The 16,527-nt window shown below is 40.0% G+C and overlaps 2 protein-coding genes and 1 pseudogene across 3 annotated transcripts; all 3 read left to right on the top strand.

The window, feature by feature from the left end:
* Nucleotides 1-132: 132 nt before the first annotated feature.
* Nucleotides 133-6,276, top strand: LOC127505227 (chemokine XC receptor 1-like; annotated as a pseudogene). Its single transcript, XR_007927646.1, has 2 exons — nt 133-3,331; nt 3,927-6,276. The product of XR_007927646.1 is annotated as a chemokine XC receptor 1-like (transcript).
* A 4,918-nt stretch (nt 6,277-11,194) lies between these two features.
* LOC127504739 (chemokine XC receptor 1) lies at nt 11,195-13,809 on the top strand. The gene is made up of 2 exons (XM_051879691.1): nt 11,195-11,462; nt 11,723-13,809. Exon 2 carries the CDS (start codon nt 11,760-11,762, stop codon nt 12,738-12,740), a length of 981 nt encoding a protein of 326 aa, XP_051735651.1. The 5' UTR covers nt 11,195-11,462; nt 11,723-11,759; the 3' UTR covers nt 12,741-13,809.
* A 172-nt stretch (nt 13,810-13,981) lies between these two features.
* LOC127504740 (chemokine XC receptor 1) lies at nt 13,982-15,397 on the top strand. The gene is made up of 2 exons (XM_051879692.1): nt 13,982-14,354; nt 14,443-15,397. The coding sequence occupies exon 2, from the start codon at nt 14,449-14,451 to the stop codon at nt 15,376-15,378; it is 930 nt and encodes a 309-aa protein (XP_051735652.1). The 5' UTR covers nt 13,982-14,354; nt 14,443-14,448; the 3' UTR covers nt 15,379-15,397.
* The last annotated feature ends 1,130 nt before the right edge of the window (nt 15,398-16,527 follow it).

The raw sequence follows: 16,527 nt of genomic DNA, 5'->3' as shown, positions 1-16,527 counted from the left end.
TATTGTTTGCATTTACATTATGGCTTTCATGTGTATGTCACTGCTGTATGGTGTAAATGTAATGGATAATGTAGAGTAAAAGTAAAATACAGAATGAGCATAAAGCTTGAGTCCAGTTTATGAAACATCTGCTCCTCACTCTTAAAAATAAAGGTTCTTTATTGGCATCTATAGTTACATGAAACCTTTCCATTACTCAAAAGATTCCATTAGTGGAAAAGGTTTTAAGATGTTCTTAACAACCGAGAAAAAATGGTCCAAGAACTGTTCACAGAAAGGTTCTTTGAGGAACCAAAAATGATCTTCTATGGCATCACTGAAAACCCCCTTTTGGAACCTTTATTTTATAGGGAGTGGACAGTTAAAATTAATCACAAATTATTTTCAGTAGTTTCAATATGAACATTTGTATCAGTGGAAGTAACCATTTTTACTTATAGCAGGACAAATCGACAGTCAGACAGTGAATTAGTATCAAATTATGCACAAAAATATGCAACCAGTTTGGCAGGGGCAGTTGTAGGCTAATGGTTAGAGAGTAGGACTTGTAACATTCTTCCATGTTTACATCCCCTCCCGATAGGTGCCTCTTGGGGCTGTAACCCGAAAAGGTTGCAGGTTCGAGTCTCAGTGCCGGCAGGAAATGTAGGTGGGGGGAGTGAATGAACAGTGCTCTTTTCCACTCTTGAGCAAGCCACCTAACCCCCACCTAACCCCCAATCCCAAAAACGGCTGCCCACTGCTCCAGTGTGTGTGTGTTCAATTCTGAGTATGGGACATGCACACATCATCTTCACTTTCACATCCACACTCAGGTTCATTTCCTTAAATTCTGTTTATTTAAGATGTTGTTATAGGAACAATGAGTGAAAAGCGAGTGTAAAATAAAGTATGCTGTCACGGGTTGGTTCCACAATGAGGCAAGTATCTGTTAGCAACAGTCTTACATTATTCAACTAAATAAAACCAAACAACAACAACAAAAAAACTCTGGCACAGGAGAAGTACACAAGAGCAACATGAACCAACCTTAACACTGAACACAGACAAAGAAGGGTTTAAATACACAGACCAAAAAAAATGGAGCTAAACGAGACACAGGTGAACACAATGGATTGCTAAGGAAACAAATGATCACACATTAGGAAACTAGGGCTGTAAACCGAAAGAGGGAGGAGGGAGAAAATAGAAAAAAAAAATTCCATAGGAGGAGGGGCAGGAGGAAGAGTCCATGGGGGAGTCTGCTGAGGAAGGAGCCAGGGAGGAGATGAAGGAGGGATGAGCCAGGGAGCAACCCAGAGCAGATCCATTAGGACAAAGGCCCACGGCAGAAACGATGGAGGGAACTGATTACGACACAGCTGTTTTACGATTAGCTGGATACAGCGGGTCACTGCGGGAAGCAGAAAGTGTCCCCCCAGCTTCTCCTTGACAGCAAGCGGCAAATCTCGTCGATTGGTTACATCCAGCCACAGCCAAAGTTGAACACACCTGAAGACCCAGGTTGAGACCGACGGACAGGAGGCGGAACCGCAGACTCGCAGGACCAAGGCGGAGAAGGGGGCAGACCGGGGTGGAGCTGGTGGGAGTGAGGACAATGGTGGAGCCTGAGGGAATCAGGATCCCAGTGGAGCCGAAGGGGTGGAGGGACGAGATGTAGCCAGAGGCCCAGAAGTCCACTGCACCAAGGTGGAGCCGGAGGGATAAGGGAGCCTGGTGGAGCCTGAGGGATGAAGGACCACCGTGGAGCTGAGGGAATGTGGAGCCAAGGTGGAGCCGATGGGTCGAAGGGCCGATGTAGAATCCAGGGCTTGGACTCTTGAGGTAAAGCCAGGGGATTGACACACCAGGGAGACCTGGAAGCCCAAAGTGGATCCAAGCAGCTGGGCAGAGCCACTGAAGGAGGAGCCGAAGGGCTGAAGGGAGCCAGTGGAGGCACGTCAGAGGAGGAGGAAGTGGTATGCTAAGGCGGGACCAGCGGCAAAAAAAGGAAAACTTGAGGCTGGGTGGGATCAACTGGGATTGGAGGCTTTGAGGAATTAAATCATCCAGCTCATCATGCCAATCCATGGGGACCTCGCATAGCAAACCTTTAGTGGTGGGAGTATGGACAGGGTTCTACTCCATATCAATAAACTTGACTAAAACTCCCTCTGGGGTGGATGGCGGTACTGGCTTTCACCTGGACAGACTCTGCATTTGGCTCAGGCTACAAGACAAAGATGGCTTTGTTGCAGGCACAGGCTTTGAGTCTCCAGGGGGCTCAGGCATGTAGTCCATAAGGGGCGTGGCTTAAGGCTGGCTGAGCTTTGGGTCCAATGTGGACTTGGAGCCCGTGTGGAGTGTGGACCTTTTGAGCAGAACGGCATAGAGGATGTATTGCTCCAGGGTGCAGTTGCCTGTATTCAGTGGCATCAGAGAATACAGAGGCTCATCCAAACGGACATGAAAACAGTCCATTAATGCCACCTCATTAAACTCAACCTTTGAACAAAGTCCACAGAATTCCCATACATATTCCTCCAGAGGGCGGCCATTTTGGGATAGGGACAACAGCTGGTTGGCTGGGAGGAATGCTGCATGATCCATTCTTTCTTTAAAGGTCTGGTGTCCTGTCACAGGTTGGTTCCACAATGTTAGCAACAGTTCTACTTTATTAAAGTACTAAATAAAAAGCACTCTGGCACAGGAGAACCACACAAGAGCAACATAAACCAATCTTAACATTGAAGACACCAGAAAAAGAACTGAACTGAACAGAGGATTTAAATACACAGATGTGTACACTGCAGTCACTTTGATGGTTTTAACAATGTCTTTAGTACCTTTCTGGGCCTCGAAAGTGATGGTTATATTGCTGTCTATGGAGGAGTCTCTCGGATTTCATCACAAATATCTTAATTTGTGTTCCGAAGACGAGCGAAGGTCTTTCAGGTGTGGAATGACATGAGGGTGAGTAATTAATGACAGAATTTTCATTTTTGGGTGAACTAACCCTTTAAGAGTTATATTTGTTGCATGCCTTATTTGTAATTACAAATGGGTTTAAGAGGAACAGTTACTTCAGTTGTAAAGATCACAAAACCACTTCAGCTTCCTCTATGTCTGAGATGGCAAGACCTATGTAGAGGCTGAGGTTTGTGGGAGGATACATGTCACTTACCCATCATACATACATCACTCACAAATCACTCCCTGAACAATTATGCTTCTCTTTTCACTGCATTGATAAGATTCATTCTTTTAACTTAGTTATTTTAGCTAGCTAGTTGATCTAAGTCTGCTCTAATCATCATTGTGCTCTACAAGGTCAATATCATCAAGAATTCAGGTAAGCCATGTACTGTTTTAGCATATCTTCATTATTATAGTTATACGTGTCACGAAGCAGGCAGATAAAGATGAGATCAGTTGGATCTTGTTGCAGCGTTAATACTTTAATTACAAAAAAAAGAACAAAGACGGTAATCAAATACAGAGAAAGAACGTAACAGCTTTGGTATTAAACTAAAAGACAATACTGATCAAACTGAGGGCAGATATAGACAGAACTAAACTAGAAACAGGTTCACAACAAAATACTATTTCAGTTTTTCTTCTTTCATGTTTAATTCAGTGTGTTACTTGCCATTTCTTTGTAATTGTTTGTGAAATGTACTACCAATTTCTGGGTGAAAATTGTTTCTACACCATTTTTTTCAGTGAGCAGCAGGTAATCAGTTTAGCTAAATTTATTCCAGTGAGAAAATAGTACATTTTACTATTTTCTCACTAATTTTACTATTTTCTAATAAAATCTTAAATTTTACTATTTTCTCACTGGAATAAATTTAGCTAAACTGATTAATATGACTTTCCTCTTGTTTTTCATGCCTTGTCTTAATGAAAAGGCAGATTTTATTCATGTTTGACTTGATTCTCCACAGAAAACATCTACAAAGAGTAAAGAATTGAACCTGGACAAATCTGATCTGGTCTAACTGAAGTAGTTTGTGACGTTGCAGAACAACATGACTGATGAGGAGACAATGGACCCTGACTATGACAACTCTGACTACTACTATGACACAGAATATGGCAACGAGTTGTGTATCAAAGAGGAGGTGGTGAAAGTCGGATCCATTATTATTCCAGTCTTTTTCACAATAGTGGTTGTGTTAAGCTGCATTGGTAACATCCTTGTTCTGGTCATCCTGGCACTCTACGAGAGTCTCAAATCCCTGACCAACGTCTTCATCCTCAATGTAGCTCTGTCAGATCTGCTGTTCACGTTTGGACTTCCATTCTGGGCCTCGTACTACATCTGGGATTGGACATTCGGAGACAGTGGCTGTAAAGCGGTGAAGTTTCTGTTCTATGTTGGCTTTTACAGCAGTGTGTTGTTCTAAACTCTCATGACCATTCAGCGTTACATGGCAGTGGTTCATCCTCTGTCTGACTGGGAGAAATGCAGAGGATTTTCTGTCGCTCCCTTTATTGTTTGGATCCTGAGCGGAGCGGCTTCACTGCCTGGTTCACTTTATAGCAAAGTTACACAACATTTTAATAGTACATACTGTGAATATGGGAGTGTTGAAGTGAAATCTGGCATTATTTATTTTCAAAATGCTTTCTTCTTCATTGCATTTATAATAATGGGTTTTTGCTGTGCCAGAATGCTTTGGATGATAACAAAATCACGGACCAATGAGAGGCCCAAGACTGTTAGCCTAACATTTGTTATTGTGCTGGCGTTTTTTGTTGGTTGGGCTCCATATAACATTGTTATGTTCTTAAATACTTTGACAGATCAGAATATCAAGCCATTCACAGAGTGTGGAGTAAGCATTGGACTCGACTATGCATATTATGCTTGCCGAATGTTAGCTTTTACACACTGTTGCTTAAACCCTGTGCTTTACATTTTTGTTGATGTAAAGTTCAGGAATCATCTAAAATTGATTCTGCAGAAGATCTTTAAAAAAAAATCAATCACAGAGTTCACTGTACTAAGAGAAAACTCAAGTACTTTTACTGAATGCAGTGAACCAACAATGAGTTCTAAGATATAGTACATACACTCTTAAATATAAAGGTCCCAAAAGGACATTTTTTTTGTGCCAATGCTATAAAAAAAGACATGTTTGGTTCCACAAAGAACCTTTCAGTGATCAGAACCATTTAATGGAGCTGCATTGCACTGAAATTTGTTTCAGACACTTTTTTTCCCCTCAGACCTGCTGTCTGCATTTTCATTGCAGTCTTATGTACTTTGAATATTAGGCAAATTATTCCGGTGATGTAAGACTTTCCAGTTCCCGCTGGATTTTGTCCTCAGCATATGAGCTTAATAAAGCCTGAACCTCATCGGTCCATCTGTCTTATTTTTTAAACTCCATTCTTGATTCGCATAGCAACTAAACAACTCTTTCTGCACGCACCGCAACAGACTGGTTGAAATAAAATGTTACGTGAAGTCAACCAATCAGCATGTCCCACCTCCGAAAGTTCCTGAACTGAAAAAGTACTACTTGGAGAGCAGGGACTTTCTGAGAAGGAAATTTTTACCTGGTCGATAAACACCAAAGTCTCTAGTTCCTGGGGAAGTTCCTGCAGTGGAAACGCGCCTTTAGTGTAAAGAATGTTTTAGTAACCTAAAGAACCATTTTGGTTAGAACTTTTGTGCAACAGAAAGGTTCCATTGATGTTAAAAGTTCTTCATGGAACCATCAACACCAATAAAGAACCTTTATTTAGAGTGTAGAGATTCTGTTTGTAGCTACTGTAGCATTGGTTTATTATTATTAATTGGATTATCATTATTATTGTGCTGCACTTGATTATTTGAAGACTTTGTTGAGTCATTGCACAGCTACTGCTGACATAATTATTAAGTTAAGTTTCGTTTCCTTGGTTGTTAATTAGTTCCTGTACCTGTTTTGTTTTACCTTGATTACTCTCCCCATACTTAAACCCTGAGATCTGTCTGTTCATGGTCCAGTATCATTGATCAATTTTGCTATATGTCATATGTATACATGTTAATCATTGTTAACATGTATTCATTACCTTGATGAGCTCATTGTTTCTGCCATAAATTAATACATTGCTTAAATTAATAGGCTACATTGCTAGCTAACTGCTTGATTTGTATATGTACATTTCTGAAATTACATAAATTGTACAGTCACCTCTGATAACAGATTACTCTAAATTGTACCGTTGACATGCATTTTCTGTAAAGCTGCTTTATGTATTGTGAAAAGTGCTATACAAATAAATGTCAATTGAATTGAATTTAACATGGTTGTTTTTGCTATATCTCCTGTGTTTTCTAAATATTGTTATTAAAGATTGTGTTATCTCCAATTGTCCACATGGAATCTGATCTTTTCAATTCCGATTTGTGCCACTTCCATATGTGGTACTAAATCCGATACAGGTCAGATGTTTTGTAATGCAACTGCAGTGTGAACAGTGATATCGAAATTCATGCGATTTTTACGTCAACCAGTGTACAAAATGTGTGACGAAGGCGCCTCCTTGATTGTTTCGTTAAGATGATGCAGAAGTGCATTCCAAAAAAAGAGTTTTTTTGACACCTACACCCTTCATCCCTTTGAAGCTGTCACTCCGGAGGGTAAAACGTTTGAAGGGATTAGGGCAGTGGTTCCCAAACCTGTCCTGGAGGACCCCCAGACATGTACATTTTGTATGTCTTCCTATTTCTGACACACCCATTTCAGGTCTTGCAGTCTCTACTAATGAGCGCTTGATTTGAATCAGGTGTGATATATGAGGGAGACATACAAAATGTGCAGGGCTGGGGGTCCTCCAGGACAGGTTTGGGAACCACTGGATTAGGGCATAGGAACACAGGGAGTGACAACACCAGGGTTCCTCAAATCCGGTCCTGGAGGGCCACTGCCCTGCAGAGTTTAGCTGCAAACCTGATCAAACCCACCTGAGCAAGGTAATCAAGGTGTTCAGGATCACTAGAAAATCACAGGTAGGTGAGTTTGATCAGGGTTTGAGCTAAACTCTGCAGGGCAGTAGCCCTCCAGGACCAGATTTGAGGAACCCTGGACAAGACAGACAAGACCAGGTGTGTTGTCCTGCTCCCGGAGGGCCACTGTCCTGCAGAGTTTAGCTCAAACCCCAATTAAACACACCTGAACCACAACACACCTGTCTGGAAGTTTCCTGTATGCCTAAAAACCTTGATTAGCTAGGTTTTTAGGCATACAGGAAACTTCCAGACAGGTGTGTTGTGGTAAGTTGGAGCTAAACCGGACTAAACAGGAGTTTGGGCACCCCTGGACAAGACTGTCAGGGCAGGACCCTGACATGTCGTGCGCTTCATTACAGCCACAGTACGTGACAATAACATTGTGATGGCAAATTAAGTCACAAAACAAATGCCTGACTTTTGGTTGCCAAATTGGATTTCTTGGCAGTGTGTGACTTTGTTGTGCTCTCTAATGAAGCTCTTATGAATTTATATGAGATTCAACCTGATTTGTAAAGTATAAGTTTAATATAATTTAAGTCGAAATGACTTGGACAGCCAAATTTTATTCACTAATTGACTTTAAGTTTTTAAGTTGAATAAGTGGAAATCTTTTAGTGTACATCACTAAAACCATGATTTACCTTTCTTACACCCTTAGAAAATGGTTCAGTGGGGTTCTATATAGAACCCTAGGGTTCTTGACTTAATTTAAAGAACCTTTTATGTGAAAAAGAAAAGGTTTTATATGCAACCCCTTTTCCAGAAAAAGTAAAAAAAAAAATAAAACAGTAAACATGAAATTATTATGCAAACATTGTAAAGACATTTCTCTTCATACACAACCTTTTTGGCATAAGGGGTTCTTTAGAACCCCAATGAACCGAGTGCACATAAAGATAAATATCTTAGTATGATCTCATAATACTTTATGTTTATGAGCTCTTTAATAAATAAAACTTAATCAAAATAGAAAATAAATTAAAACAAATTAATTAAAACTAAATTCATAAAATGATCCCATGATGGGAACCCCTAAAAGGTTCTATATAAGAAGTGCCTGACAAAACCCTGTAAGGTTACATAACATTTTCTATCTTCTAAGCCTCATCTGTAATTACAAATGGGTTTAAGAGGAACAGTTACTTCAGTTGTAAAGATCACAAAGCTGCTTTAGCTTCCTCTGTTTATGAGAGATGAAAGGACCTATGTAGAGGCTGATATAGTACATACACTCTTAAATATAGAGGTCCCAAAAGGAGATTTTTTTGTGATTTATGTTTTCGTTGATGTAAAGTTCAGGAATTATCTAAAACTGATTCTGCAGAAGATCTTTTAATAATAATAATAATACTGGTGCGAGCTCAGCAGCAGACATCTTCCCGACAGTCAAAGCAGCATTACATCATGAAAGTGCAGACTCATAGGAAGACTGCGAGTGTTTATGGTGCCATTTGGGACAGGGCCTATAAAGCAGCAAAAGCATTCAGCTATGTGAAAACTTATGTGAACCCATGTTTTCCTTTTTTTTTCTGGAAGTGTATAATGAAAGCACCCCAAATGTTGTCATTAATGCAGAAAATATTTTCATTTGAAATTAAAATTAATTTACCTTTGTTTATGTCTGTTTATTTACTGTATGCATTTGCATTATGACTTTCATGTTTATGTCACTGCTTGTGCAGTATAAATTCAATGATTAAATGTAAAGTGCAGCATGAGCATAAAGCTTGAGTCCAGTTTATGAAACAATAAAATAAAGATTTCTTATTGGCATCAATGGTTCCATGAAGAACCTTTAATCAAGTTAAACGCTGTATTTCTAAAGGAGTCATTGAGTCATTCATTAGACCGATGCATTCAGTAACGAAACATCACTGTGTTGCTTAGAGCCGTAGCACTACTGTGGATTTTGCGATCCTGTCGGACTTATGATAGCTACCTGAATCGTAACAAAGCACTGTTGGCCAGAGGAGAACTGGCCCCCCGACTAAGCCTGGTTTCTCCCAAGGTTTTTTTCTCCATTTAAACACCTATTTGCCACTTGTCTGCCACCTGATGTCACCTGATGGAGTCTGGGTTCCTTGCCGCTGTCGCCTTTGGCTTGCTTAGTTGGGGACACTTGACATTTGACTTGACATTTGATATTCAACAGTGCTTTGATCTGCCTGCATTGACACTATTCTTTAAGAGCTGCTGTGCAGCCAAACAATGTACCAGTTATCAATGTAAAGCTGCTTTGACACAATCTACATTGTAAAAAGCGCTATATAAATAAAGGTGACTTGACTTGACTTGATTTGTTTGGAACTATTTTCGTTTGCAAAATATTAGTCTAAAATGTAAGTCACCTAATATTAACTTTTTTTTATTTAACTGTGGTATAAAATCAATATCACATTTGCAAACGTGCTGATATTAGAAAAATCAGTGGTATTGCTTAAATATCTACAAGAACTCATACAGAGACATTTTTTGCCCCATATCTGCAATTTTGGGCGATTTTTAATTTTGGTGGCATTTTTGCCCCAAGCCCCTGTTAATTTCCAACCCTGGTGTGTGCGTGTGTAACCCTTGCGGTCCTAACCGCCCTGCCCCGCTCGGGACTTGAACTGGCATCTCTTGAATGAGGATTACCTGCACAGCTTTCACTAGCTGGCCTCACCCCTCTAAACCTCACTCCCATCCGGGTCGTGGCACCAATGTAACCCCTCTGGTCCCAACCCTGGTGTGTGCGTGTGTGTGTATGTAACCCCTCTGGTCCTAACCGCCCCGCTCGGGACTCGAACCGGCATCTCTGGCATGGGAAATGGGTGCGCTAACAAGGATGCTAAAGACTGCAGCCTCTAGCGTCAGTTGCTAGGGTGCTTCTTGAGATCAGGGGAGTGAGGATTACCTGCACAGCTTTCACTAGCTGGCCTCCGTAACACTCACCCCAATAAACCTCACTCCCATCCGGGTCACGGCACCAATCTAACCCCTTCGGTACTAACCGCCACGCTCCGAGCGAGAATCCAACCGGCATCTTTGGTATGGGAGGCTAACAAGGACGCTAAAGACTACAGCCTCTAGTGTCAGTTGCTAGGGTGTTTCATGAGATCAGGGGAGTGAGGATTACCTGCACAGCTTTCACTAGCTGGCCTCCGTGACACTCACCCCACTAAACCTCACTCCCATCCGGGTCATGGCACCAATGTAACCCCTCTGGTCCTAACCGCCCCACTCCGAGCGAGAATCCAACCGGAATCTCTGGTATGGGAGGCAAACAAGGACGCTAAAGACCACAGCCTCTAGTGTCAGTTTCTAGTGAGGATTACCTGCACAGCTTTCACTGACACTCACCCGACTAAACCTCACTCCCATCCGGGTCACGGCACCAATCTAACCCCTTCGGTACTAACCGCCACGCTCCGAGCGAGAATTTAACCGGCACCTCTGGCACGGGAGGCTAACAAGGACGCTAAAGACTACAGCCTCTAGTGTCAGTTGCTAGGGTGTTTCTTGAGATCATGGGAGTGAGGATTACCTGCACAGCTTTCACTAGCTGGCCTCCGTGACACTCACCCCACTAAACCTCACTCCCATCCGGGTCATGGCACCAATGTAACCCCTCTGGTCCTAACCGCCCCACTCCAAGCGAGAATCCAACCGGCATCTCTGGTATGGGAGGCTAACAAGGACGCTAAAGCCTACAGCCTCTAGTGTCAGTTGCTAGGGTGTTTCTTGAGATCATGGGAGTGAGGATTACCTGTACAGCTTTCATTAGCTGGCCTCCATGACACTCACCCCACTAAACCTCACTCCCATCCGGGTCATGGCACCAATGTAACCCCTCCGGTCCTAACCGCCCCGCTCTGAGTGGGACTCGAACCGATGTCTCTGGCATGGGAGGTGGGCACGCTAACAAGGACGCTAAAGACCAGAGTCTCGAGCACCAGTCTCTAGTGCACCTTTAGAGATCAGGAGAGTGAGGTTTACTCACACAGTTCTCACTAACAGGCCTCCGTGTAGTTAAAAAATTAAAGCAGCAACTGACTAAGTTGTTAATTTTCAATTCAGTGGTTTACATTTCCTATGGTATCTGTTGCATGCCTTGTCTGTTGTTACAAAAGGGTTCAAGTGGAACAATTACTTCAGATGTAAAGATCACAAAGCCACTTTAGCTTCCTCTGTGTATGAGAGATGAAAGGATCTTGAGGGTGAGGTTTGAGAAAGGATGTCACTTACCCATCATACAAAGATTAGATAGGTTTTTTAGCTTTCAGTTATTTTAGCTAGTTGATCTAAGGAACATGTAATCATCACAATGATGATATGCGTGTCTTGAGAAAAAAAGCAACGGTTTCATGTGACCATGGATGTACAAAGTTCATGAAATTCCAGTTAATTTTATACTAGAGATTGTGGTCATCTACAGCGGTTGGTAATGTGCTGTTCTGATCATCATTGTGCTCTACAAGGTCCAAGTATTTAGGTAAGTCATGCATTGTTTAGCATTTGACTAAGTTACTCGAGTTCTACGGACTGGTATAACTTCTTTTTCCCCCAATGAAAAGGCAGAGAGTGTATTTCTAAGTTGTATTAATAAGTTGTAAATGGAAGATTATTGGAGTATGTTACAAGAAAATAGTAGAAAATAGTCTGTTTCAAAATTTTAATTCAATGTGTAATATTTCTGAAATTTACTAGCAATTTCTGAGTAAAAATTATTTCAAAGTATTTTTTTTTCCTCAGCATACAAAGAGGAAAGAATTGAACGTGGACAAATCGGATGTGGTCAGTTCGTGATTGCAGAACGAACATGAGTGATGAGAATACAACAGACACTGACTACTACGACTTACACTACGAGGACCAGATGTGTAAGAAAGATGAAGTGGTGAAATTTGGATCCATTCTCATTCCATTCTTCTTCTCATTAGTTGTTCTGTTAAGCTGCATCAGTAACGGCCTTGTTCTGGTCATCCTGGCACTTTATGAGAACCTCAAATCCCTGACCAACGTCTTCATCCTCAATTTAGCGCTATCAAATCTGCTGTTCACGTTTGGACTTCCATTCTGGGCCTCGTACTACATCTGGGGTTGGACGTTTGGAGAAAGTGGCTGTAAAGCAGTGAAGTTTCTGTTCTATGTTGGCTTTTACAGCAGTGTGTTGTTCTTAACTCTCATGACCATTCAGCGTTACATGGCAGTGGTTCATCCTCTGTCTGACTGGGAGAAATGCAGAGGATTTTCTGTCGCTCCCTCTATCGTTTGGATCCTGAGCGGAGCGGTTTCACTGCTTGGTTCACTTCATAGCAAAGTTATACAACATTTTAATAGTACATACTGTGAGTATGGCAGTGTTCAAGTGAAATCTGGCATTGCTTATTTTCAAAATGTTTTCTTCTTCATTGCATTTATAATCATGGGTTATTGCTATGGCAGAATGCTTCGGACGATAACAAAATCACGGACCAATAAGAGACACAAGACTGTAAGTCTAACATTTGTTATTGTGCTGGTGTTTTTTATTGGTTGGGCTCCATATAACATTGTTATGTTCCTGAAATCATTGACTGATCAGCATATCCACCCATTCACAGACTGTACAGTAAGCATTAGACTCGACTATGCATATTATGCTTGCCGAATGTTAGCTTTCTCGCACTGTTGCTTAAACCCTCTGTTTTTAGTTTTTGTAGATGCAAGGTTCCGTAATAATGTACGAGCAATTCCAAAGAGGGTCTTATGTAAAGACTTAAGTCTATGAATAATCTGCTTTGGAAAGATAAATACTTGAGACAGAAAACAATAGCATTGAAAGAGATTGATGAATCTGGCAGCAGAATTGATCAAATCATTACTGGTTACAATTAACATATAATATTGGAATGCTATCTTTGTGTAAAAGCATGTGTTGAGCATTGTTGGGAAAAGTTACTTTAAAAAGTAATGCATTACAATATTGCACTACTTTACGAAAAGTAAACCTGGGCTGGGGTTGCTTGTTTGTTTTTTAATAACAACAACAACAAAAAAAAGTTCAATTTTTGGCAAATGTCAAGGCCCTTTCACACCAAAAGCCTCAGGCTGATGGAAATGCATATTTACTCAAACTAACCTTTCAGCTGTGCTGCCTTTCTGAATTGAAGAAGAATAGGATACAGGAGGAGGAAGTTCAACGGTCTTTCTCGGTTTCTAAACCTAATCTAAAGTAATTTTTGCTTATTAGTATGGTTGAATTTGATCATTGAAGGTCAGCAGCAAAGACATTGGTTTATAAAGTGAGATTAAATACATAAAATATATTTGTGTAATTTAATATAGTTAATTATTACAGGTTTGCATAAAATTATGAAATTGTATTTCACAGTTTTTATTCATTTTGAGAAATACTGAATGTTTTCGTGCAAGTGAGATGAGTAAATGCATGTTCACATTTAGTCTTGAACTAAAATAACCATCATGTTAACATTTATTTGAAAAAGTAACTTAGATATTTTGTTGTAAATTGAAAAAGTAATGTTACATTATTAGTTACTTGAAAAAAGTTGTAATGTGTTGAGTTCATGCCAGCCCTGAATACACAAAAGGAAAATATGTTGTGACTAAAGTGTTACTGAATTTCTTAAATACTGCCACCCTAAAATTACTGTAAAAGAAATCACATGAGAACTGCCTGTGGAAAAATGCCGATTATGTAGTTTTGTTTTGATGCAAATGACTAGAAAAAAACGACATTTTCTTCTTTCACGTGAGAAAGTGTAAATTGTGGTCTGTGGAAGGAAGCACAGCGTCATCACTGGCCTACTAAAACAGGAAAACGGAAGAATACACAACTCATTTATGTTTGTTTTTACTTTTTAAGAGGTTAATAACAAAACAATATTAGCATGCTTGCAGCATATGAGATCCCTGCAACCATAATCACCTTCATAAAAACAACATACTTTTTAAATTAACTTAATTATGACATAAATGCATGATTTGAAAAACCATGTACAAAAAAAAGAAGCCATCAAGCTTTTTTCACATTCCTGCTGTTGATTTCAAACTCAAAACAAAAGCAAGAGCTAGAACTTCTTAACATGGAAATAAAATGAATAATATGAACACTATAATAAACCAACAGTTTTGAAACGCCCATTAACTGGCAACTACCTTAAAATGTGTTACCAAGGAATTGCCGCAACACTTAAAAAAAAAAAACGATTACTTTCATTGTAACAGTGATACTTTCATTTCTTGTTTGTGAGGGAAAGAGGAATGGCTGAGTTTTGAGGTAGGCACATATTTAACCCTCCCATTCATCATGAAAACACTCAAATATACCCTGTTCAGTTAGCCAGGAGTCATTAGTACTAACAAGACTGAAAAAATTAAGGTAAGAATTAATTATTCTTTATTATTTCATTAGGCAAGTAAATAACTACAATGAATTCTAACAACAAAATGAATATTATCATATACAGAACATCATGACTGAAGACTTTACATATCCTGATTACGTTACACCAGAAGACCAACTATGTCGCAAAGAGGAGGTAGTGAAAGTCGGATCCATTGTTATCCCAGTTTTTTTCACTCTTCTGGTTGTATTTAGTTGCATCGGTAACATCCTTGTTCTGGTCATCCTGGTGCTCTACGAGAACCTCAAATCCCTGACCAACATCTTCATCCTCAATTTAGCTCTGTCAGATCTGCTGTTCACGTTTGGACTTCCATTTTGGGCCTCGTACTACATCTGGGGTTGGACGTTTGGAGACAGTGGCTGTAAAGCGGTGAAGTTTCTGTTCTATGTTGGCTTTTACAGCAGTGTGTTGTTCTTGACTCTCATGACTATTCAGCGTTACATGGCAGTGGTTCATCCTCTGTCTGACTGGGAGAATTGCAGAGGATTTTCAGTCGCTCCTTTCGTCATCTGGATCCTGAGCGGAACAGCTGCACTGTCAGTCTCACTCCGTAGCATCATCTTGCTACATGATAATAATCTTTACTGTGAATTTGACAGTATTGGAGCAAAACATGTCGCTATTTATTTACAAAGCATTTTTTTCTTGATTGCATTTTGCATCATGGGATTTTGCCATGTCAGAATGTTTCTGATAATCATACGGTCCCGAACAAAGCTGCGAAAGAAGACTATCAAACTAATATTCTGCATCGGCCTGGTGTTCTTCATCGGCTGGGCTCCATACAACATTGTGATGCTCTTGAGAATTTTGCAGGATTATGTTTTAACTCCATTCACAGACTGTAAGGTATCTATTCGTCTTGATTATGCATTTTACGCTTGCCGACTGTTGGCTTTTTCACACTGCTGCTTAAACCCAGTGCTTTATGCTCTAATTGGAGAAAGATTCCAGAAACATTTACGGATGATACTGACGAAAATGTGTCCAAAATAAAGCAATACCCTAAAAAGAATTTCCTATTCCTTTTGTTTATGGTGTGTTTGTTTAAAGGTGCAATATGTAATATTTTTGCAGTAAAATATCCAAAAACCACTAGGCTAGTGTTATATATTTTGTTCACTTGAGTACTTACAATATCCCTAATGTTTCCAGCTATTCGTAAATCGTGAGAAAATTTTAACCAAGGCCTGTCAATTGCGTCATACCCACGTTAACCCTTGGTCTGCCTCAGTTTCCGGTTTTATTTTGTAGAAACCATGGAAACACCAAAGACGCTTTAATATATTACACTTTTTAATAGACAAGGCAACAACTGTTTTGATATATTTATAGACAGAAAACTAATTGTTGTTATATAGCTCAACACGTTTAGTCTGTTTAAATCTAATTTTCTTGATTTTTTGTGAGTACCATACTTTACCATGCCTCAGAGAAAAACACTATTTTGTCAAGTAGCTAACATAGCATAATCAGATGCAGCTTTATTTTTAGTAACAGTAATACAGCATTTTCTCCATCATACAATACGTTTTAAAATTAATTGCATGCCATTTATCAACACAAGCCATCCAGCATTTAATATGATATTCTAAAATCAATAAAATCTTACTGCAGTGTGTCTCAAACAAGTGTCTCACAGCAGCCGCCGAGCGAACGCACAGAGTAACGTTATAACATCATTTTCAACACACTCAAATGTATCTAATATGATAAACAGAGCTGCGTTACCTCATACTCATGACCGGAAAAGCGGAAGCGGCGCCGGCGACTGTGGCATACTACAGTAACGTTAATAATCGCATCCATGAACATGATTTTTCCCCGAATCATATCCCTATTCTTTTGCACCGTCCGTTGAGGAGAAGACCACATGTCCCAAGATTCCGCGCTCAAACTTGGCGTATTCAAGCTACGCCTTTGTTTTGAATAGGCCTCTAGCGACTTCTAGCGGACAAATTTTTTACATATTGCACCTTTAAAGCAAGATTTCTAACAACGCACATTACATCATACACTACAGTTTAAAAGTTCAAGGAAATTAATTTATTCATCGAGGATGCATTAAACATCAAAAGTGACAGTAAAGGCATGTATAAAGTTACAAAAGATTTCAGTTTCAAATAAATGCTGTTCTTTTGAACT

The sequence above is a fragment of the Ctenopharyngodon idella genome, chromosome 22 (assembly GCF_019924925.1).
Source record: "Ctenopharyngodon idella isolate HZGC_01 chromosome 22, HZGC01, whole genome shotgun sequence".
Classification (NCBI taxonomy): Eukaryota; Metazoa; Chordata; class Actinopteri; order Cypriniformes; family Xenocyprididae; genus Ctenopharyngodon; species Ctenopharyngodon idella.
The sequence above is the reverse complement of the archived record's forward strand: the minus strand, read 5'-3'. Positions and strand labels throughout refer to the sequence as shown.

Coding starts and splice junctions, on each gene's coding strand:
- LOC127504739 (XM_051879691.1), top strand. CDS start 11,760: ATGTGGTCAGTTCGTGATTGCAGAACGAACATGAGTGATGAGAATACA.
- LOC127504740 (XM_051879692.1), top strand. CDS start 14,449: ATGACTGAAGACTTTACATATCCTGATTACGTTACACCAGAAGACCAA.